General features: G+C 31.0%; 2 protein-coding genes and 1 non-coding gene across 6 annotated transcripts; 2 read left to right on the forward strand and 1 right to left on the reverse strand.

The window, feature by feature from the left end:
- Positions 1–1,275: 1,275 nt before the first annotated feature.
- On the reverse strand, positions 1,276–1,347 carry TRNAM-CAU. The gene has a single exon. It is a non-coding gene; the product is annotated as a tRNA-Met (tRNA).
- A 1,754-nt stretch (positions 1,348–3,101) lies between these two features.
- Positions 3,102–6,264, forward strand: LOC123204049 (probable inactive receptor kinase At4g23740). Of its 4 annotated transcripts, none has more exons than XM_044620589.1 (4): positions 3,102–3,304; positions 3,400–3,457; positions 3,844–5,168; positions 5,453–6,264. In XM_044620589.1, exons 3-4 carry the CDS (start codon positions 3,935–3,937, stop codon positions 6,094–6,096), a joined length of 1,878 nt encoding a protein of 625 aa, XP_044476524.1. In that variant the 5' UTR covers positions 3,102–3,304; positions 3,400–3,457; positions 3,844–3,934; the 3' UTR covers positions 6,097–6,264. The 4 variants fall into 4 exon arrangements, with proteins under 4 accessions (XP_044476524.1, XP_044476525.1, XP_044476526.1 ...); XM_044620590.1 differs by having other exon boundaries at positions 3,109–3,304; positions 3,907–5,168; XM_044620591.1 differs by having other exon boundaries at positions 3,118–3,194.
- A 1,532-nt stretch (positions 6,265–7,796) lies between these two features.
- On the forward strand, positions 7,797–10,796 carry LOC123204416 (ubiquitin-conjugating enzyme E2-17 kDa-like). Its single transcript, XM_044621046.1, has 5 exons — positions 7,797–7,939; positions 8,083–8,165; positions 8,879–9,006; positions 10,140–10,244; positions 10,400–10,796. Exons 2-5 carry the CDS (start codon positions 8,096–8,098, stop codon positions 10,541–10,543), a joined length of 447 nt encoding a protein of 148 aa, XP_044476981.1. The 5' UTR covers positions 7,797–7,939; positions 8,083–8,095; the 3' UTR covers positions 10,544–10,796.
- The last annotated feature ends 9,130 nt before the right edge of the window (positions 10,797–19,926 follow it).

Raw genomic sequence — 19,926 nt, forward strand, 5'->3', positions numbered from 1 at the left:
ATCATGGAACCATGATGAAGGAATTATTGTATAACAACTGATCATAAAAACTTTATATAAATATAATTATTAACTAAAATTACTACACCGTATTAATTAGATATAATAAACTTTGTAATAAAATTGGATAATGTGTCAATATATAACATAAAAATGTCATGTATATTTGTTAGGATTCCTTAACATGAGGATATGATACTCTCAGTATAACGAAGATAAATCAAATTAAGGTTAAAATCCTTAATGTTAGAAAATCCTAACATTAGGATTCAAATCATTTAAGGGATCCTAGCACTTATCTCACTCCTCTCTAATCACAATGGCATTGGATTTCTTAGGCCTCAGGATCCAATAAAGAAGGTTGTAATAGGCTGGGCCTTCTGGCTAACAATACTTGATCCATTTTATCACTAACCCAGAATTGAGGATATGCATTGTGTTAAGAAAATGTAACACAAAAAATCATTGAGAAAAAATTAGGACATTTCTTTAGAGTTAACCTAGACAAAAAATCATGGGTAAATATATACTTGACTTGCACATGACCAAGAAGGACATTCACATGAAACTTGGGCTACATAAAGTGTAATCATCTGATTTCAACCATTGTAAAGTGTATAATTATGAGGTCCAGAGTCAAAACAATAAAGTGTAAAAAGTCATTATGGTGTAAGATGCCTTTTGTGCACACATAATGTTATTTGCCACAATGAAAAGAGAACATACATCTTTACGTATTATCTTGTAAAATCAATAAAATATTTATTTATTAGTATTTAACTATTATTCAATCATCAAATCATTTCAATTCTATTATCATTATCGATGTATGATTAAAATCCGTTTTAATTTTTTAGTTATATCATATTAATATCATTTAAATATCATGAATTAATCTGATTAACTAAAAAGTTAACTCTTTAACCTAATTAATGCTCAATCAATAAAATGGGAAAGTTAGTCCTTATGAAAGGAAAAGAAAAAGGGGCAGAAAAACAAAAAACATTAGGGGTTTACATATAATGTTTTGTATTCTCATTGTGACGTATAGCTTGTTTTGATGCAAAACGTCGGTTGGATGGGACAAAAGGGCGTTTGCCAGCTTATCCAATTCAATGGCCTAAATCTCCTAGTCACATTTCAAACCCCCAGATCAACGGCTACAAATAGCCAATCACTGCTAGCCTCAGAAACAAAACCAGACCCCACCACTCGACAGGCTCACGACCGGTGGAGGTTTGAAAAAGTTAAATGATTAACTGGAAACTACTCTTTTATCAGAGCCAGGTTTCGATCCTGGGACCTGTGGGTTATGGGCCCACCACGCTTCCGCTGCGCCACTCTGATCCGTTAAATTCTTACTCTACATAAATTTATAAGAAGAATACTAAAATGCCATAGCATGTTACCCAATTTTAAATCATTAAAGACATAATTATCGTTAGTCATTCCATTGGGAGATAAAAATAGGCCGAGGGGCTTATTTTCACCTAAGGTTTAGTGTAATCTAATACTGATACTTATTAACTTTTAAAAATTTAAAATCTTATGTATAAGTTAATTTTTGTTAAAATTTTCAGTTATATTTAAAAGTAAATGTCTCGAAGTAAAGTTGTTATTTTGATAATAATATTAAAAATATATATAATTCATTATTTTTTCATTTCTAAGTTTTAAAAACTAATAATTTCATCTTTAATTAAAGTTTTATAGTTTTGAAAAGTGGTGGTTCTCCCCCCAAAACATTTCCTCTCCTCTTCGGCAACATCTTCAACTACCAGTGACCTCGATGAAACTCTTTAACCTATCTCTGCCACTACCTTGATCTAGATTTGTCTCTAGAGATGGGTTAGAGAGTTTTTTGAAAGTTGTCAGTAGCAGAAGATATCATTGAAGAGGAGTGGAAAGAAAACCTTAGGTTTTGGGAGAGAAAATACGACTTTTCAAAATCAGAAAACTTTAACTAAAAGTGAAATTATTAGCTTTTAAAATTTAGGAGTGAAAATATAATAAATTATATTTTTTTTAATATTATTGTCAAAATAATAATTTTACCCCTAACCGTAATTGAAATTTTTAACAAAAATTAACTCATGAGTAGAATTTTAAGTTTTTCAAAGTTAGCAAGTATTAGTTTCGATTACACTATACCTTGGGTAAGAATAGTCATTTGGCCATAAATATATAATTAAATTAATTGAATTGATATTTTCATTATTAACTTGAAAATAAAATTATTGCGATTTAGTTTTAATCAAATGTATGTAAGTTACATCTACATAAATGCGACCAGATCTCTAACTCTAAAATAATAAGAAGAGTGTACCTTGATAGTTTTAATCATTTTCATGATTTAGTCAACTTGTCATTTTTATGTTTTGCTGTTATAGAAGTATTTTCTGTCTGTATCATTTGCCATTATGGAATTATAATCATCACCTACCTTTTCGAAGATGTAATAATAATACATTTTTCTTAAAAATAAAACTTATTAAATATTTAAATTCAGTGTAATAAAACATAAGTATATATAATTATTTAATTATTCAATTATTTTTTTCTATTTATTTAGTAAATAAAAATGTGTATAAAAAGGGTTAAATTTTGATTGAGTAACATCTTACCTAAATCTTAAAAACATCCTAAAACTGATCATTTGACTTTAATTTAAAATCAAGTGCTAAAGTTTGGACAAGGTTCGAAAGTATAAATTTGATTTGAGGCAAAACTTGACAATAGGAGAAGACAAAAAGGTAGTTTGCTAGCATATCCAATCCAACGGCGTAAAAGTTTGTACTCATATTTCGAACTCGGAAATCAACGGCCATAAATGGCCCATCACTGCAAGATTCCTGATAGACAAAACCAGACCCCACCACTCCTTTGTAGGCATCGTAAAGTAATAACAGAACAGAATGAGGCCCACGAGTCCACGACCATAACCTCAACACGATAGGCCCCCTTCAAGAATTTCATGGTAGCCCCCACATGTCAAGCTCATAATCATGCCACGTCACCACTCATGACAATTTTACTCTATTTACAACACTGCCACTGGTATGCTTTTCCCTTCTGGCTTCCCTCTTGCTTGCTTTCAGTTACTGTGAAACAAGAAAAAAAATGGCCGTTCATTTGGCATTAATTAGTGGTGAAAATAAGAGGAACCCATCACATGTTTTCACTTGTTTGGTTAGGTACTGAAAGTTTTCCTGAGAAATTATAGTGTTTGCTTGCTTTTTTCGAGTACTTTTTGAATGGAAACTGTTTAAGTTGGATGCTGTTTGAGGCAGATAAATCATAACTTGTACGTGTTTCACATCTCTTTTGAGTGACTATTTTTTTTTCATTTGAATATTTTTAAGTGGGTTTTTTTTTTTCATTTCTTTGAATTGGAAGCAGGGCGGTGGAGATTGAAGAAAGCAAAGGAGTGTTTGTTTTTGTTCAGATCTGCCGCACAGTGAGTGGTTCATTATATTTTACTAGTTTTTTTCTTGGTTTCACCACTTCAAATTTCAACCAAAAGTTAAAAACCAGCTACAAAGAACCAAAAAGAAGCTCGATTTCACGTTTTGCTTTTATGGTAATTTAAATTCGTTAGGACCCTTTTTGACTCAAATGCAATATTCAAAGCCTGCCAGCTCTTTTTTTAATGCAAAACTGTACAGACTCACCTCAACTTTAATCGACAATGATCTAGGAATCTGCTTTTCCTTTCCCTTACATTCTGTTATATATTTTTTTTTTTGGGGTTATTTGACTTATTTCAAATTTGTATTTTGATTCTACTGTTATTTTATTATTTGCACATGTTTTTTTTTTTTTTTCGGTTTTATACTTCTTCAGCTTAAACCCACAAATGTGTTGTGACGTGAACTCCTGAATCTGGCAAAAACAACTCGTTTTTAGCTTGTTATCAGAGAGCAGGTGAAGAAAAATGGAAGCTTTATACATTTTTACTTGGATTTTGCTTCTGGGTTTGATCGTCTCTCCAGTAAGTTCAGAGCCATTTGAAGATAAGCAGGCTCTGCTTGATTTTGCTAACAACATGCCACACTCTCGTTCACTAAATTGGAATGAGAGCTCTCCAGCGTGTGATAACTGGACTGGAGTGAAATGTAGCAAAGATGGGTCCCGTATTGTTGCTGTTAGATTGCCTGGTGTTGGATTTAGCGGTCAAATTCCACCAAAGACCATCAGTCGTTTATCAGCTTTGAAGATTTTGAGTCTTAGATCGAATATTATTAGTGGCCCTTTCCCTTCCGATTTTGTTGACTTGAGAAGCTTGTGTTATCTTTATCTACAGTTCAATAATTTCTCTGGCCCGATGCCTGATTTTTCTGTTTGGAAAAACCTCACCATTGTTAATTTGTCTAACAATGGGTTTAATGGAACCATTCCTCTTTCAGTGTCCAACTTGACTCAACTTCAAGCTTTATATCTTGCAAACAATTCGTTATCTGGTGAAATCCCTGATCTTAGATTACCCAGCTTGCAGCAGCTGGATTTGTCTAACAACAATCTCATTGGTTCTATCCCAAAATCACTTAAAAAGTTCCCGATTTCGGTCTTTGTTGGGAACAACATTACTTTTGACAGAAGTTCATCTCCTAGAGCTTCACCTGATCTTGCACCCTCCAGTGAATCTAATTTGAGGCCTAAGAATGGCAGAAGAATTGGTGAAACTGCTTTGTTAGTAATTATAATCGCAGCTGCTGTTCTAGGGCTTTTGGCATTTGTGTTTTTGATAATTGCATGTTGTGTAAGAAGAAAGAGGGAGGATCGATTTGTGGGGACATTACAAAAGAGAGAAATGTCACCGGAGAAATTGGTTTCCAGGAATCAAGATGCAAGCAATAGGCTATTTTTCTTTGACGGTTGTAATTATGCTTTTGACTTGGAGGATTTGTTGAGGGCTTCTGCTGAAGTTTTGGGGAAGGGAACCTTTGGCATGTCTTATAAAGCAATTCTGGAGGATGCAACAACAGTGGTGGTGAAGAGATTGAAGGAGGTTAATGTCGGGAAACGAGATTTCGAGCAGCAGATGGACATTGTTGGAAGTATTAGACATGAAAATGTGGTTGAGCTAAAGGCCTATTACTACTCCAAAGATGAGAAGCTGATGGTGTATGATTATTACAGTCAGGGAAGTGTCTCTTTTATGCTACATGGTATGCCCCTCTGCTGAATCTCTCTTATTTCTATATGATGTATAGAATGTTGTGGATGATTTTGAATTAAGTATGAAGTAACACCTAATCGTATAATAACACATCATCTAAATATTCATTTGGGTACTAAAAAATAGTTGCACATAACATTGGTTCTGATGGAAAAGTATGCAATGGTTGCTTAGTCATTTAACTTCATAATCTTTAACCTTATGGTTTGGATTTCAAAAATGGTCAGACACCGTTGAGTTTATTCATGCTCTAAGGTATCTGTGATTTTTTAGGTAAGCAAGGAGAAGGTAAGATCCCTCTAGATTGGGATACTCGAATGAGAATAGCTATAGGTACAGCAAGAGGCATTGCCCGGATCCACTCCGAAAATGGTGGTAAGCTAGTACATGGCAACATCAAGTCTTCAAACATCTTTCTCAACCCCCGACAGTATGGTTGTGTGTGTGATCTTGGTCTGACGACTATTACAAATTCACTCACCCCAGTTATTTCCCGTGCTGCTGGTTATCGAGCCCCTGAAGTGACAGATACTCGTAAAGCAGCACAACCTTCTGATGTGTATAGCTTTGGTGTAGTCTTACTAGAGCTCCTCACAGGAAAATCTCCCATATACACTACTGGTGGAGATGAGCTTGTCCATTTGGTGAGGTGGGTTCATTCAGTGGTTAGAGAGGAGTGGACAGCAGAAGTGTTTGACATAGAGCTGTTGAAGTATCCTAACATAGAGGAAGAGATGGTCGAGATGTTACAGATAGCATTAGCTTGTGTGGTAAGGATGCCAGATCAAAGACCGAAAATGCCAGAAGTTGTCAAAATGATAGAAAATGTGAGGTGGATTGATGCCAAGAATCGGCCATCTTCTGAAAACAAACCTGAAAGTTCAACACCACCTCTACCAGTTGTTGGTGAGAACTGACTCTAAATCTGGAGTGAGTGAGTGAATCACTAGAGTTAGACTATCTTTATTCTTCTTTCAGTTTTTGCCAATTCTGCTGGTATATTTTCATTGATGGTGTATTCTCATTTCATTTCATCTTGTTTTGCCCATTTTAATGGACAAATTCTTATAGATCTTTTAGTGACATGATCCAAGGTAGAGTTGGTTCAAGTTAAGGGTAGATATAAGCTCATATTAACATAAATTTTAGCATTGGTCACATATTAAATTTGTGAACATCAAGAATAATAAATATAATAAAATGAATAGAATGGATTTGCTTTGAACTGGCTCAATTTGAGTCCATAGCTTGATTCGAACAAGCTAATCTTGAATTGGAACATCAATTCAATAGCTTAGATCAAGACCGATTCATTTGCAGATCTACACATCTGGTGACTTTATTTACCACTATATTGATATTATTTATACTATCCTTGGAATCTAAGGCCCCATAACAGGGCCACTAACTTTACTGGGTCATTATTCCATCTAAAATCCAAAATTTTTTCAGTTGGAATAATTTCATCTTTTGGAAAATTCAGATTCCCATATAATAGTGTTAGATAATATTCAAAATTAAAATTTACATTTTTTTATATTAATTAACAGTACAAATAATTGCAAATTACAGTTAATGTATATTTGATCATTATTGTTGGTTATAAAAGCACAATCCATAGATTATGGTTAATTTATAGGTGAATTTGAGTTAAATCAGTTCGAATTCGAATCTCTTAAGTTTAAGGACTGTTTGTTACAAGTTCAAGGGTTCATTGGTGATTGTTCACCTAAACTATTCTTATCTGACCATTTTTGTCTTTTCAACTGTTTTTCTACTAATATTCTTTTTTTTTTCATTTTTAGCAATTATCCTATTGTTTACTATTCATAATAACTCAAATAAATATGTTATTAATACCTTACAATATATAATACATATTATTAATATAATTTGATATATTTTTTCAAAGAAAATAATGATATGATAAATGTGTATATGAAAAATTTTAAATTTTTAAAAGTGTTTATGATATTTTTCAAAATGATTTTTTATTATTTTATAAAAATTATAGCATACGATAAGATATGAAATCAATACGCAATAAGATAAATTAGATTTTTGATACATAATATAATACGCTATTCAATTACCATGCAAACAAATATTAATTTGGAAGAGTAAATAATTGAACAATAAAATTACATATATATTTTTTTATATAAAATTTGAATATATAGATATTATATCATCATATATTAAATAATTTTAAATTAAAAATAAATTAATATTTAATCATCTATATAAAAAAATTAATATAACAAAATATATATATAAAAAATATTTCTTTCCTTCCATAATAATAATAATAATAATTAATATTAATAAGATAAAATAATAAGAAATTTCATAATTTACAAAAATAATGGATCAATATTTGAAAAAAGCAAACACATGGATTTGGGAATCCAATAATGAGAAATGTCACGTGTCCCCTCACGCCCTGCAAAAAATGGTCAGCCACGTCATCATAGATGACCACTCTGTATCTTAATCATCTTTTCTCCTTCTAAATTAGTAAACAAGTGATGTTTTAATTGGCAATAAACACTAATTAGTAAAATTATCAATTGTTGATGTGGGGCCCAATAATAGAGATAGATGGCCAATTACAAAACAGCACAAGGGCGTGATTTGAATGATTTAATTTATTTACTATTTATATAGAAAATTTTAATTATTTCTATTTTAGTGTAAGACTCTCCGTTCCGTTCTCTTCTCCAAAAATCAGATAATAATAACAAGGAGGATCTCTGTCAGGTACGCTCTCTTCATCGTTTCTTCGATTTTTATCTTTTTTTCTGGTTTTTTAATTTTTTTTCTGTATTCTGTATCGTAGCCAAGGCTGATCTAGGTTTTATTTTTTTATTTTTTGAAATATAAAACAATAATAACAATAACAGAGAGAAAAAGGTTATGGCGTCGAAGCGGATCTTGAAGGAGCTGAAGGATCTCCAGAAAGATCCTCCTACCTCTTGCAGCGCTGGTTCGTTCTCGAACTTTCTCTTTTGGTTTATGCTTTTGTTGATCTCGTCGTTTTTTTATTCTGATTTTTTAAAATCATTTTTGTCTGATCTTGTGATGTTTGGTGTATCTCTGGATTTAATGAGCTGCTTTAAGAGATTTGTCTAACTTTGTGTGTATATCACAAATTTTTGGGAAAAAAAAGGAGTTCTAAGATATTATGTGTTGCAGGTTAAGCAGAATTTTTTATATGCTGAAAATTTTTCTGTGAGAGTTCGATTTTTTACTCCTTTTTATTTTTTTTTTGTGGTCTTTGTGTTTTGTAAGCTTGTGTTATGCGTCTAGAGATTATTAGAATTGTGAATTCTGACTCCTAGCTACACGAGCGATGAAATTGAGCTTCAGATAGATTTTTTATGTTATACTTTTGGTGTAAACTGCAATATTTGTTTTGCTGCTAGATGATAAAGATATATTGAGGATGCAGACTGAAATTGAATGGTTTTATTTTCCTAACCATGGCATGTTGAAAACAAATGAAATTACGCAAGCCAACATCATTTTTTGTGCAGTTTTACTATATGATACAAAGCTATTTACCATCATGATTCCTTTCTTGACAGCATGTTTAGAGGAAAGCAAAAAATTAAAAATTTCATCTTTCATCTTCCTTTTGTGCAATAGCTTATGCAATCTGATTTTCTTCTTCTTCTTCATTTTCACGTATATCTGTAGGCCCAGTTGCTGAAGACATGTTCCATTGGCAAGCAACCATTATGGGCCCTCCTGATAGTCCATACGCTGGGGGAGTGTTTCTAGTCACAATTCATTTTCCTCCAGACTATCCATTTAAGCCACCTAAGGTAACTATTAAACTTTGACTGTTGGAAATCACAACTTACTTTTGAAGGGTTAAGCTGTCTATTTTTTGTTTTCATAACTTTTTAACCTGTTTTAGTATCAACTTGCAGATGTTTATTCCAATCTATACATCATAGTTTTTAGATCTCAACATATTGTTCGCATGAAAATTTGAAGGGTTGATAGTTGATATCAATAACATAGTTTTGCTTGCTTTTTGGCTAGAAAGGGGGTACTTTGATGTGTAATCCTATGGTTGCTCAGTAGGCGTGACATACAAGATACCCTATTGAAGTTAGGTGGTTTTTATTTAGAAATTTAGAGCATCACCTCATGTTATAATTTGAGTATTAACGTTCTTGTTTTCATTTTAGTTTCTAAAGGTGGTTCTCATTAGATGGTTAGTTGGTTTGTCTTACTGTGGTTGCTGATTAGTTGTTAACCAAACGGAATATACACGTATATAATCTTGTTTTGAAAACTAGATTTACTTCTAATCTAATCTTCTTTGGAGTTAGAACCAAGTGATTAATTGTCGGAGGCTCCCATTTACCATTTATTGTATAGCCTGGTCTGGCATTACATTATAATGATTTTTTCTTTATCAGCGTATGATTTAAAATTAGAAACTAGTTTGCGGTCGAAAGATGGTTAATGCATTTCAAGAGACCTGGATTCTCTGTCAATCAGAAGTCATTGACTTTTCTTTCTTACTATAATTTTTTTTCTCATGGGTAATTGCACTGGAACTTCACTGTTATGTATTACTCACTATCTGAAGTTTCACTACTTTTATCAAAAAGACCAAATGCAATTCAAGGTCAAGGAAAAATACCTTTAACTTTGGGTTCAACTACAATATACCATAGCCATTCTTTAGGTTTGGGCTTCACTTGTCATCACATGTATGCTTTCAAACAGACATCCAACAGCCAAAATATCAGTCTCTTCCCTTTGTTTTCATGAAACATGTTCACTTTGTAACTGAAGCATTCCTCAACTAAAATAGTCATCTCCAAACGTGTACCCCTTTTTGAGATGGTACCCCAGGTTTCCTCAATGGGTGAGAGCAAATGAAAATTTCAGTTCTTCAACTCACATATCTTGACTTTTGTTTATTTGGAAAATTTTGCAGGTTGCATTCAGGACAAAGGTCTTTCATCCTAATATCAACAGCAATGGTAGCATTTGCCTTGATATATTAAAGGAGCAATGGAGCCCTGCCCTTACCATATCCAAGGTAATTAACTCCTTTTTTCTGTTGAAGTTTATGTTATGTTTGCCTACAAACAAAAGATTTAGTTTCAAAACTATTTCTTTGAAATTACATGTGATTAATGGACCTGAAGTTTAGTTTTGGCAATTTTGGTAAATGACTTATTTGTTTAATTAAAGGTATTGCTCTCAATTTGCTCGCTGTTAACGGACCCAAATCCTGATGACCCATTGGTGCCGGAGATTGCCCACATGTACAAGACTGACAGGAGCAAGTATGAGACAACTGCTAGGAGCTGGACCCAGAAGTATGCAATGGGCTAGTTTGATGCAGGTGTGTGTAATGTGAGGGCTTCTTTCCTTGAGGCTTCAGTCTTTAAACTATTATGATGTATGAATGGAGAAGTTTGACATGTCTCCCTCTTTAACGTGGGACCGTAAGGGAGAGTTATGAATTCAGTCCCCCAGAAAACACGTTTACTGCTTTGAATTGTTTGTATTGAAATTATCTTTCATACTTTGATGTGTGCTATTGTCAAAATCCTTCTCCCTTAATGAATAATACCATATTTATTGACTTTCCTTACTAATTTAGCCATACAAATTGATGTGTACAGATGTGATTGGGTGTTTTTTTGAATTAAAGAGAAAGCAAATAAGTAGAGCATCCAATCATATTTATACATATAACTTTGTATGAATTAGTAAGAAACTTTGGTAAGTGTACTATTATTCAATTTCTAAACTACCAGTTAAATCTGTGTACCTATGTAGGACTGGAGTCAAAGTGAGCTTGTCCGGGTTTGATACAAGTTTTGCTTGCATAAAATTGAACTAAACATATATGAACTTGAGCCGAAACCCAAGTTAAAATATATTTTAAACTGATCATGAACTCAATTCGAGTCTAACATATACGAGCTTGAGTTTAAACTGAGATTAAAAAATATTTGAAAACTAATCACAAGCCCAAACTTAAGTTAAATTATGTTAAAAGAAATTTTTAAATGGCACCATGCAAGGGAACTAAATTGAAGCGAATTAGTTTGACAAGTTCAAGCCAAGTTTGGCTCTTTTATATAAACTTGAGTTTTATGTGAGTCGAATATGAACTCCTTATCCATGAAACAAGCAGAAAATGAATGAGTTATTCTTCAGATTTGGTGAGCTTGAGCTATGCCTCTCAAAAAGAAACTTTATCCTATTTAAATTTGGTTAAGTTTGAATTTAATCATAAGATCATATATTTGCTCCAGTAGCTGAAGGGGCTTTTGATCTCCTTTTTCAGTCTCATCCCATGACCATACATAATCCTTTGTACAAATTCACCGTTCAAAAGAGAGATGGGTTGGTGTTCTTTTTGCCTTGTTATTTGTATAATTAACTAGTTTAAGCATTTTTTAGAAGACATTCTAAATGTGAGAATACTTAATATTCCCAACAATAGCTTTAAGGTTCAGTATAAAACTAGCAGCCTCTATTGCAGCTTTAAGGAAGCTGTTAAATTTAGAGATGGCTTTGATACCAAGATAGGGTTATCCTGCCGGCCAAGGTGTTTCTACTGTGAATAAAACTATGTATACACAATTAAGTATATAGATAATATGTCATCATATAATTCAATGATTTTAAAATAAAAATAAAATAAAATTTAATCATATAATAACGTATCATTTATGTATCTAATTATTGATGTGGTTTAATGTTGGGTTTTGTATAAACAAGATCAAATATGGTTTAAACTATGAATCGATGTGGTTTCTTTGGTTGAACCGTAATATAAAGCAATTAGATTAGTCTGTGTCCCTGTCAAATTAGTCTTACTAGTCAGTCCCACCTGTTTCTCATAACCTTGCTGATAGCAGTGATTCAAATCAAATATTTTAAATTTAATAAAATTATATATACACACTTTAAATAACTCCAATTTTTCTCCTGTAAAAACTTCGTTTTAAAAACAACTCTAGAATGATTTGAGATGTGTCAAACATTTTCCACTGGGCCTGAAAATTATGTAGCCCATTGTTTCTGGTCCATGAATAGTTACAGTCAAAGATCTTTTGAGAGAACTTGCAACACATTTTCAAAAGCCTTAGAATCACAAACAAATTAGCCAAAACTCGAGATGAAATTGAACTCAGAGCGAGATCAATGTCAATACTAGAATTCATCTCATTAATAATTCTTTTTCTTCTTATCCAATGACTCTTTTTCTCTAGTATTGTTATTTACCTTTTCTAATATCTTCACTATCTGCGAGATCATTGTTTATCAATTCAAATAATTCAAAATCAAACTTGAGTTTAGGGATAGATACAAATCGAATTAAACTTAAAAACCTCTAAGTTTAAGTTCGGTTCGAACAAAAAATAGCTTAGCTCGAGTTCAATTCAAATAAAAATAATTTTGTTCGAGTTTGACTCAAATTTATAGTTTAAATCTATAACTCAAATATGTGATTTAAATTCTTAGTTCAAATTTGTGATTCATTAACAAAAAAATATCATTTAACAATTATTTAACATAATTCAAATCAAACTACAAACTAAGTTCAAACCAATTCAAATTATTTATCTAGCTTACAAGTCAAATGAGTCGAACTTTCTTTAATTCAAATTTTATTCGGTTTTAAAAAAAATTAATTCTCTTAATTCGAACTCGATTTAAATTTGAACTAACTAAATTTAAATTAAATTGAATCAAGCTAAGCCAACTTTTAAGCTTGAACCAGTTTGATTCGGATCCAATACTATTCGAGCTAACCATTGTTCAAGTCCAATTCAGATCAAATACACCCTTAGATCATGGCCTGTTTTTGAAACTCAACGAGTTAGAAACCATAGTATATTTCCCATGAAAAAAAATAAAGCTTAGCTGTATGATAATATTAATTTTCTTGTGGTACGGGGAACAGAATGTCCCATTTCATGTCTTTTAATGTTTAACAACGTTGCATTTGGAGTATTTAATGAGTAATTAAGATTAATAATTGTATCTTTACACACAGATATTTATAATTAAAAATTGCACGTGTTGGAAAGGAAAGGAGTAAACCCCAGAAAATCTGGTTTTATGATTAAGAAAATTTAATCTTCCATTAATTGATATTGAGCCTAATCATCCACTCTCACTGATGGCCACTCGCCACATGCATGCATTACAGTTGCTGAGATGGACATGTCTCCTGTTGTTCAAATCAATTCCATCTCACTTAAGATTCAATCATTTATCATTTGCCTCGAATGATTCTCGGTTGTGATGAATTCGACCCAAACTAAGTATGAAAAGAAAATTTCAAATTTTTGTCACTTTACGACCCTATTTATACAAATTAACTATACTTTTTACATTCTAAATATTTATGCTATAAAATTTAGACACTTCTTAATTAAAAATTGTGAATTGTTGATTGTTAATGTTTAGACTCGAGTTCAAGCCACTCAATTTGGTTTTCAGATTGAGTTTGAGTTTGAGAAAAGCCAACTCGATGAGTTCTAAATTTTATAGTTTCATTTGAATAATGGTGGGCAGGCAGAGTAAGAACTGAAGGAACCTAACCCATTAAATTTCTGATCAAACATAAATTCTGAACGAGATTTTTGGTCTCCTTAATGACCTAACTAAACCCCCTCAATTTCAGCTCCTTTGATTTACTTTTCAACTACATTCCACCATTTATTTTGCACGCAAACAAAGCAACCATTTCCAGCAACTTACAGCCAATACCACGAACATAGCCACCTACACCGGTCGGTTCGTAACACTCGAAAACCGTGAACGGCGCCTGTTGAAGACTGTTTGGACGGTGGCGTTCAGTGGGACCCACGCGTTCTCCCCGGTTACCCACAAGTTCAAAAAATTCATACAAAAATTAAATATATAATCATAATTATAAAATTTCAGGTTTCATCAGCATTGACCACACAAGAATAATTTATTAATTATTCAAAAGGCCAAAGGACTATGTCCCACCCAAGGATTATAAAACAACATTCTCTCCTATTAATTTAAAAAAAAGACACAATCACTTATTTATCTATTAAAATTTATTGTTAAAGTAAAAGATAAAAATATTATTTAGATAAAATTATTAAAAAATAAAAAAAATTTCATATTTCTCCCTAAATTTAAAATTCTAGTCATTTTCTCCTATTAAAAATTTGAAAAGTGATCATTCGAATTGTTTTTATCCAATGATTTGACCAAATGTTAGACGAAAATGCATTCTGTCGCTTGATGTCTGGTGGGTGATGAAAATGCAGTGAAAGTTGGCTATCGATCAGAACCAAGGTGGTCAATGAAAAAGGGAAAAGAAAACGCTAGGAGAAAATAATTACTTTTCAGATTTTGGATTAAAAAATTATTCATTTTTAAATTTAAGAGAAAAATATGATAAATTTTTAATTTTTTAATTAAATGATATTTGTATCTTTAATTCTAATAATAAATTTTAATAAATAAATAAATATTTGGATAGAGAGAATTAGTCCTTCCACTAAACCTTGGGTGGGGAGGAGACTTTTGGCCTATTTGAAATTAATTATTTAAAAACAAGATGATTGAGCAATAATAAAAAAGCCAGACCGTCCCGGTGAAAGTGCGAGTTGACTCATAGAAGCAAACGGTTACAAAAAAGTAATGACAACAATGATGGGATTTCCCTAATTTGTGGGCTCCAAGTTTGCGTCTTCTTCTTGGGGGAGGAGGAGACGAAAATGTTAAATTAAAGCTAAAACCCACATGACTTCCCTAATTATTATTTAATTATACCTTAATTTAACATTAAATTCGACCAAGATCTCTTTACGATTTTGTCCCTTCTCATGTTATTATACCTTTGTTCTCATACGGCTCCAGCAAACTTATGCCAATTCTTGTCTTAATTTGAAAACCCACTTTCTTTTCTAGTTTCTCCATTCTCTATTTTACTTTAATTATTGTAATTGTTGCTTAAGGACGCATAAAAACTTTTAACATGATTTGATCCATAGTTTAATTGCCCACGTTCGTAAAAATGTTATTAATGGTATACTTAGAAAAATAATCGTGTCCTAGTGTTAGAAGTTGTTACTGATTCCGACACAATAGTGGTGTAATTGTAATTTTATTATAATTGCTTAAATTGTCAAACTATTTTTTTCCTATCTAGTTGAAAGTTATTTTTTTAATCTAATCAGACTTTAAATAATTACACAAAATAGAAAAAATTGAATTCAGTAATCAATCATATAATAATTATATTAGATAAATAAAAAATTTAATTATATTAATTTTATAAGAATATGTCATTTTTATATTAATTTTATTTGATTAGCCTAAAGCTCTTAAATCAAGTTGTCATAATCAGAACCCACAACCCAATAATTAGATATGGATTTGAGTCCCGATTTAATAAAAAATGAGATTCTTTAATAAAAATTAAAAAAATAAGAATAAAAAAAAATCTTTATAATTGAGAATAAGCTAAAAACAAAAGCACGTCTCTTACCCTTGGTTCCCATTTTTACTTTTTTATATTAATAATTTTACTTAAAAAATTAATATATCTTTATAGTTTTAAATTATTTATATTTTTTAAATTTATTTATATTTATATTATGTATATTTAAAAAATTAATATATGATATTTTTAAATAATGAGTTAATTTTAATTATAATTAATTTTATTATTAAATATATTTATCTTATGTTTAGAGGATATAGAGAGGAGATTTTTATCCACAATGACAACGAGGGAAGAAGAATCTTTGTTATCCCTATAATAAGAATAGAAATCGATATATTTAAGATGACGAAAATGAGGAAAGAGATTGTCTCCCCACTACGGATGGCAATTTGGACCCGATTTTAGGGACTCTGACTCTCTCTGACCCTAACGGGGAGGGGAATCCCCGATAAAAACAGGGAAAGGGACGGGGACGGGGACGGGGATGAAAAAAATCCCCGTAATCGGGGACGGGGATACATATGTCCCCGCCCCCCCCCCCCCCCCCTCCCCGCCCCTTCCCCTAAATCTAATATATTAATATTTTTTTTGAACTATTAAATTCTATAAACTTTTACATTAAATTTATTAAAATCATAATTTTAATTTTACTAATTTTTGAATTATCAATTATCAGTTTTTACTAATTTCTGAACTATTAATCTAATATATTAAAAAAACCTCAGAATCTCATTATCATAAAATACAAATGCACCAAATTAATTAAATTTAATGTTATTACAAAATTACCCTAAATCACATATATATTTACTAAAAACTATAACCTTAATAATTTTTATTACAAAATTACCACCCATCTTTTAACCCTAAATCTAAATCTCCTTTTCCTTCAATTTTTCACTTCACAACCGCACACTCCCTCTCCCAGCCAAAACTTCTATTTTTCACTCCACAGCTGCACTGTGCACTCCCTCTCCCAGCCAAAGGCATCTTTGTCTTGTAGTTGAAGGTAAGCTTCTTCCTTCCATGGTTGCACTGGCAGCTGTGGACTTTTGATATAAATATATTTCCTTCAACATTTTTTTATGTGCATTATATCCACTTGTAATGGATTTTGTTTGGCTTAAAGCTTCTTTGGCAATGGTTTTGGCTTAATCCACAGTTGTAATGCATTAAATCCATTTTTTGATGTGCATTAAAGCTTCTTTGGCTTTGGTTTTTTGTCTGCTGGATTTTGTTTTTATTTTATCTAATTATGCTTACAATTCTAATTCTCCATTCCACTACTAATTCTCAGATTCCTTGCCTCTGTGGTTGAGATCTCTGCATCAACAAGCAGGTTGGGATTACGGATTGAAACATTTGTTTTTTTAATTTTAGAAGGAATATTGATAAAATGATTATTAGAATTATTAATAATGCACCATTGAAGAGTGTATATCCATAAAATATTGAGAAATTAAAATTTATTGGCTTGGGTATGGGGAGGGGATTTTTCCCCTTGGGGACAGAGAGGTGATGCGGAGGAGATTTTTCCCCACGGGGATGGGAAGGGGATTTTTTCCCGCGGGGACGGGGAGGGGATGGGAAGGAGATTTTCCTTCGTAAGAAGGGGACCGGGATTATTTGTTATCCCCGTAACGGAGACGGGCCGGGGACGGGGACGGGGATTGATATCCCCTCCCCGCCCCTCCCCGTTGTCATCCCTACTCCCCACTCCTTTCTGTTACCATCCTTAATCTCGACTCTATCTTTGTGTATATAACTCAAACATTCTAATAGTACCAACTTAAAATTTTAGTCAAACTGATTCAAATTGAGTTATCGAAAAAATTGTTAATAAATTTATATTTCGTGACAATTTTTCATTTTTTAAAGTATTTTTTATTTCTTTTTAATGATTTTTTTCTTTGCCAACTTGTTGGCATAATTTTCAACATTTTCTGATAAATTTTTTTACCTAAATTATTTAGACTCTAACTGAATTAAAACTGATTTTTATTTAAATATGGGTCAACTCGAACCTACCCAACAAAAAAATCATTACAAAAGGAAAAATATATAATTAATATATATTCATAATAATTAATTATTCTCATATACAAGTGAAGAAATGCCATTAGAGGAAGCCAACAAAGCTGGACGGCTCTTCTTTGTCTGACAGATCGTTCAACGAGTTTCCAAACAAACTCTTTTGGGCTTCCGGCCCAAGTCCTTAGAAGTTAAATTACCCCGGTACCCTTCGCTTGATTTATTAATTAATAATCCTAGTGGGATTTTAGGTGTATTATGATAAGTATAGCCGGTCTGGCTCTCATCGGAATCCAAAGTAACGCCGTTAGTGTTTGCTCATTACAAGAACAGTGGCCATGCCGGTCTTTTTTTATATAATAAAACATGACAGGAGTGTGGATGGCTGAAGCAAATAAAACGGTGGTATCAATTTGTAGCAAAGTCAAAGATAATAACTTCGTGAAACTATGGATCACGTGATGTAATTAAGAACGAGATGCTTATAAATATCATTTTCTTATTATACAAATAAAAAATAATATATGAAAAAATTTAAATTAATATAATATAATAAATAGATTATATGATGTATTATAATATATATTATTAATATAAATTAATATATTTTAAAAAAATAATGATATAATAAGAATATATATAAAAAAATTTTAAAAATTTAAGAGTATTTGTTATATTTTTTAAAATGATGATGTATTAATTAATTTTTTTTTTATTTTTTTAAAATTATATAATATGATATTATACGTAATTCGACTATCATAAACATAAAACAATGAAACACAAAACTAGAATCACTGTTTTGAAAATTAGACCAAACTGACTAGTTCAACTGATTGAATTAAGAATCAGCTTTAAGTTCAATACAATTAATATTAAAAAACGGTTTATTCACTATCTAAGTCAACTTGGTCAAAATCAACAGAACCGGGTTTCACTAAAATTTAGGGTATTTTCAGAAAATTTAATTATTTTTGAATAATTAGATTATTTTAGATTAAATTGGATGAATTTTAAAAGTTTGTAAGAAAAAATAAGTTCAAAAATAAAATGAAAAAGAAGAAAAAATTATTTTATATCCTTTAAAATGTCTTCTGTAGACAATAATTTACAAAATTATATTTTTTTTATATCATAAGATTAAAATATTTTTTATTTTAATTATTTTATTAAAATTAAATAAATAATTATTACTCTTTAAAAATAGTATATTCTAATTCTCGTAGTTGTGAATATCCTAATTGATTTTATTTTTTATAAATTTTTAAATAAAATATATTTATTATAATTTAATAATAAATTAAACTCACTTTTTCTTAGTCAAATTGGTCAAATTATAAATTAGAATCCATTTTGTGATGGAAGGAAACTCTGACTGTTTCTTTTCATCACACCGAACGGCCGCAATTTAGTCTTACCAATTCATTGGTTATAGAAGGACACGTGTTAATATTCGATTGGACAAAATAAGCAGGTGAAAACAGCGGGCATGGTGAAAAACATTTGGTTAAAAATGGCTCCAAGTCCTATGTTGCTTGCCATGCTTCCCATGTTAGCCCCAGCTGACAGCTGTAAAACATTAAAAGATGAGTAAATAACAATTTACTACCCAAGGTTTGGCCGAAAATTTTGCAAAAAACAAACTTTATGAATTGTAAAGAATCTGACACAATATTAGAAAATTAAATTATCATAATATTCTTAACTAGTTCAATTTTAAAAATTATCTTATCAAAAAAATTAACAAAAATAAAATTACAATACATGATTTAATTACCATGCAAACAAATATTAATTTGGAAGAGTAAATAATTGAATAATAAAATTATATATATATATTTTATATATAATTTAAATACATATATATTATATTATTATATTTTAAATAATTTTAAATTAATAATGAATCATATAATTATATATCATCGGTATATATAAATTAATATAAATATATATATATATATAATATTACTTATAATTGAGCAGGATAAAATCCCCTCCCCTCCGTGATAATAATGATAATTAATATTAACAAAGGTAAAATAATAAGAAATTTTCATAGTTTGCAAAAATAATGGGTTAATAGTGGAAAAAGCGAACACATGGTTACGGGAATCAAATAATGAGAAACGTCACGTGTCCCCTCACACCTTGCAGAAAATGGTCAGCCACGTCAGCATAGATGACCACTCTGTATCTTAACTTAATCATCTTTTCTCCTTCTAAATTA

Source organism: Mangifera indica, chromosome 20 (assembly GCF_011075055.1).
Source record: "Mangifera indica cultivar Alphonso chromosome 20, CATAS_Mindica_2.1, whole genome shotgun sequence".
NCBI classification, from domain to species: domain Eukaryota; kingdom Viridiplantae; phylum Streptophyta; class Magnoliopsida; order Sapindales; family Anacardiaceae; genus Mangifera; species Mangifera indica.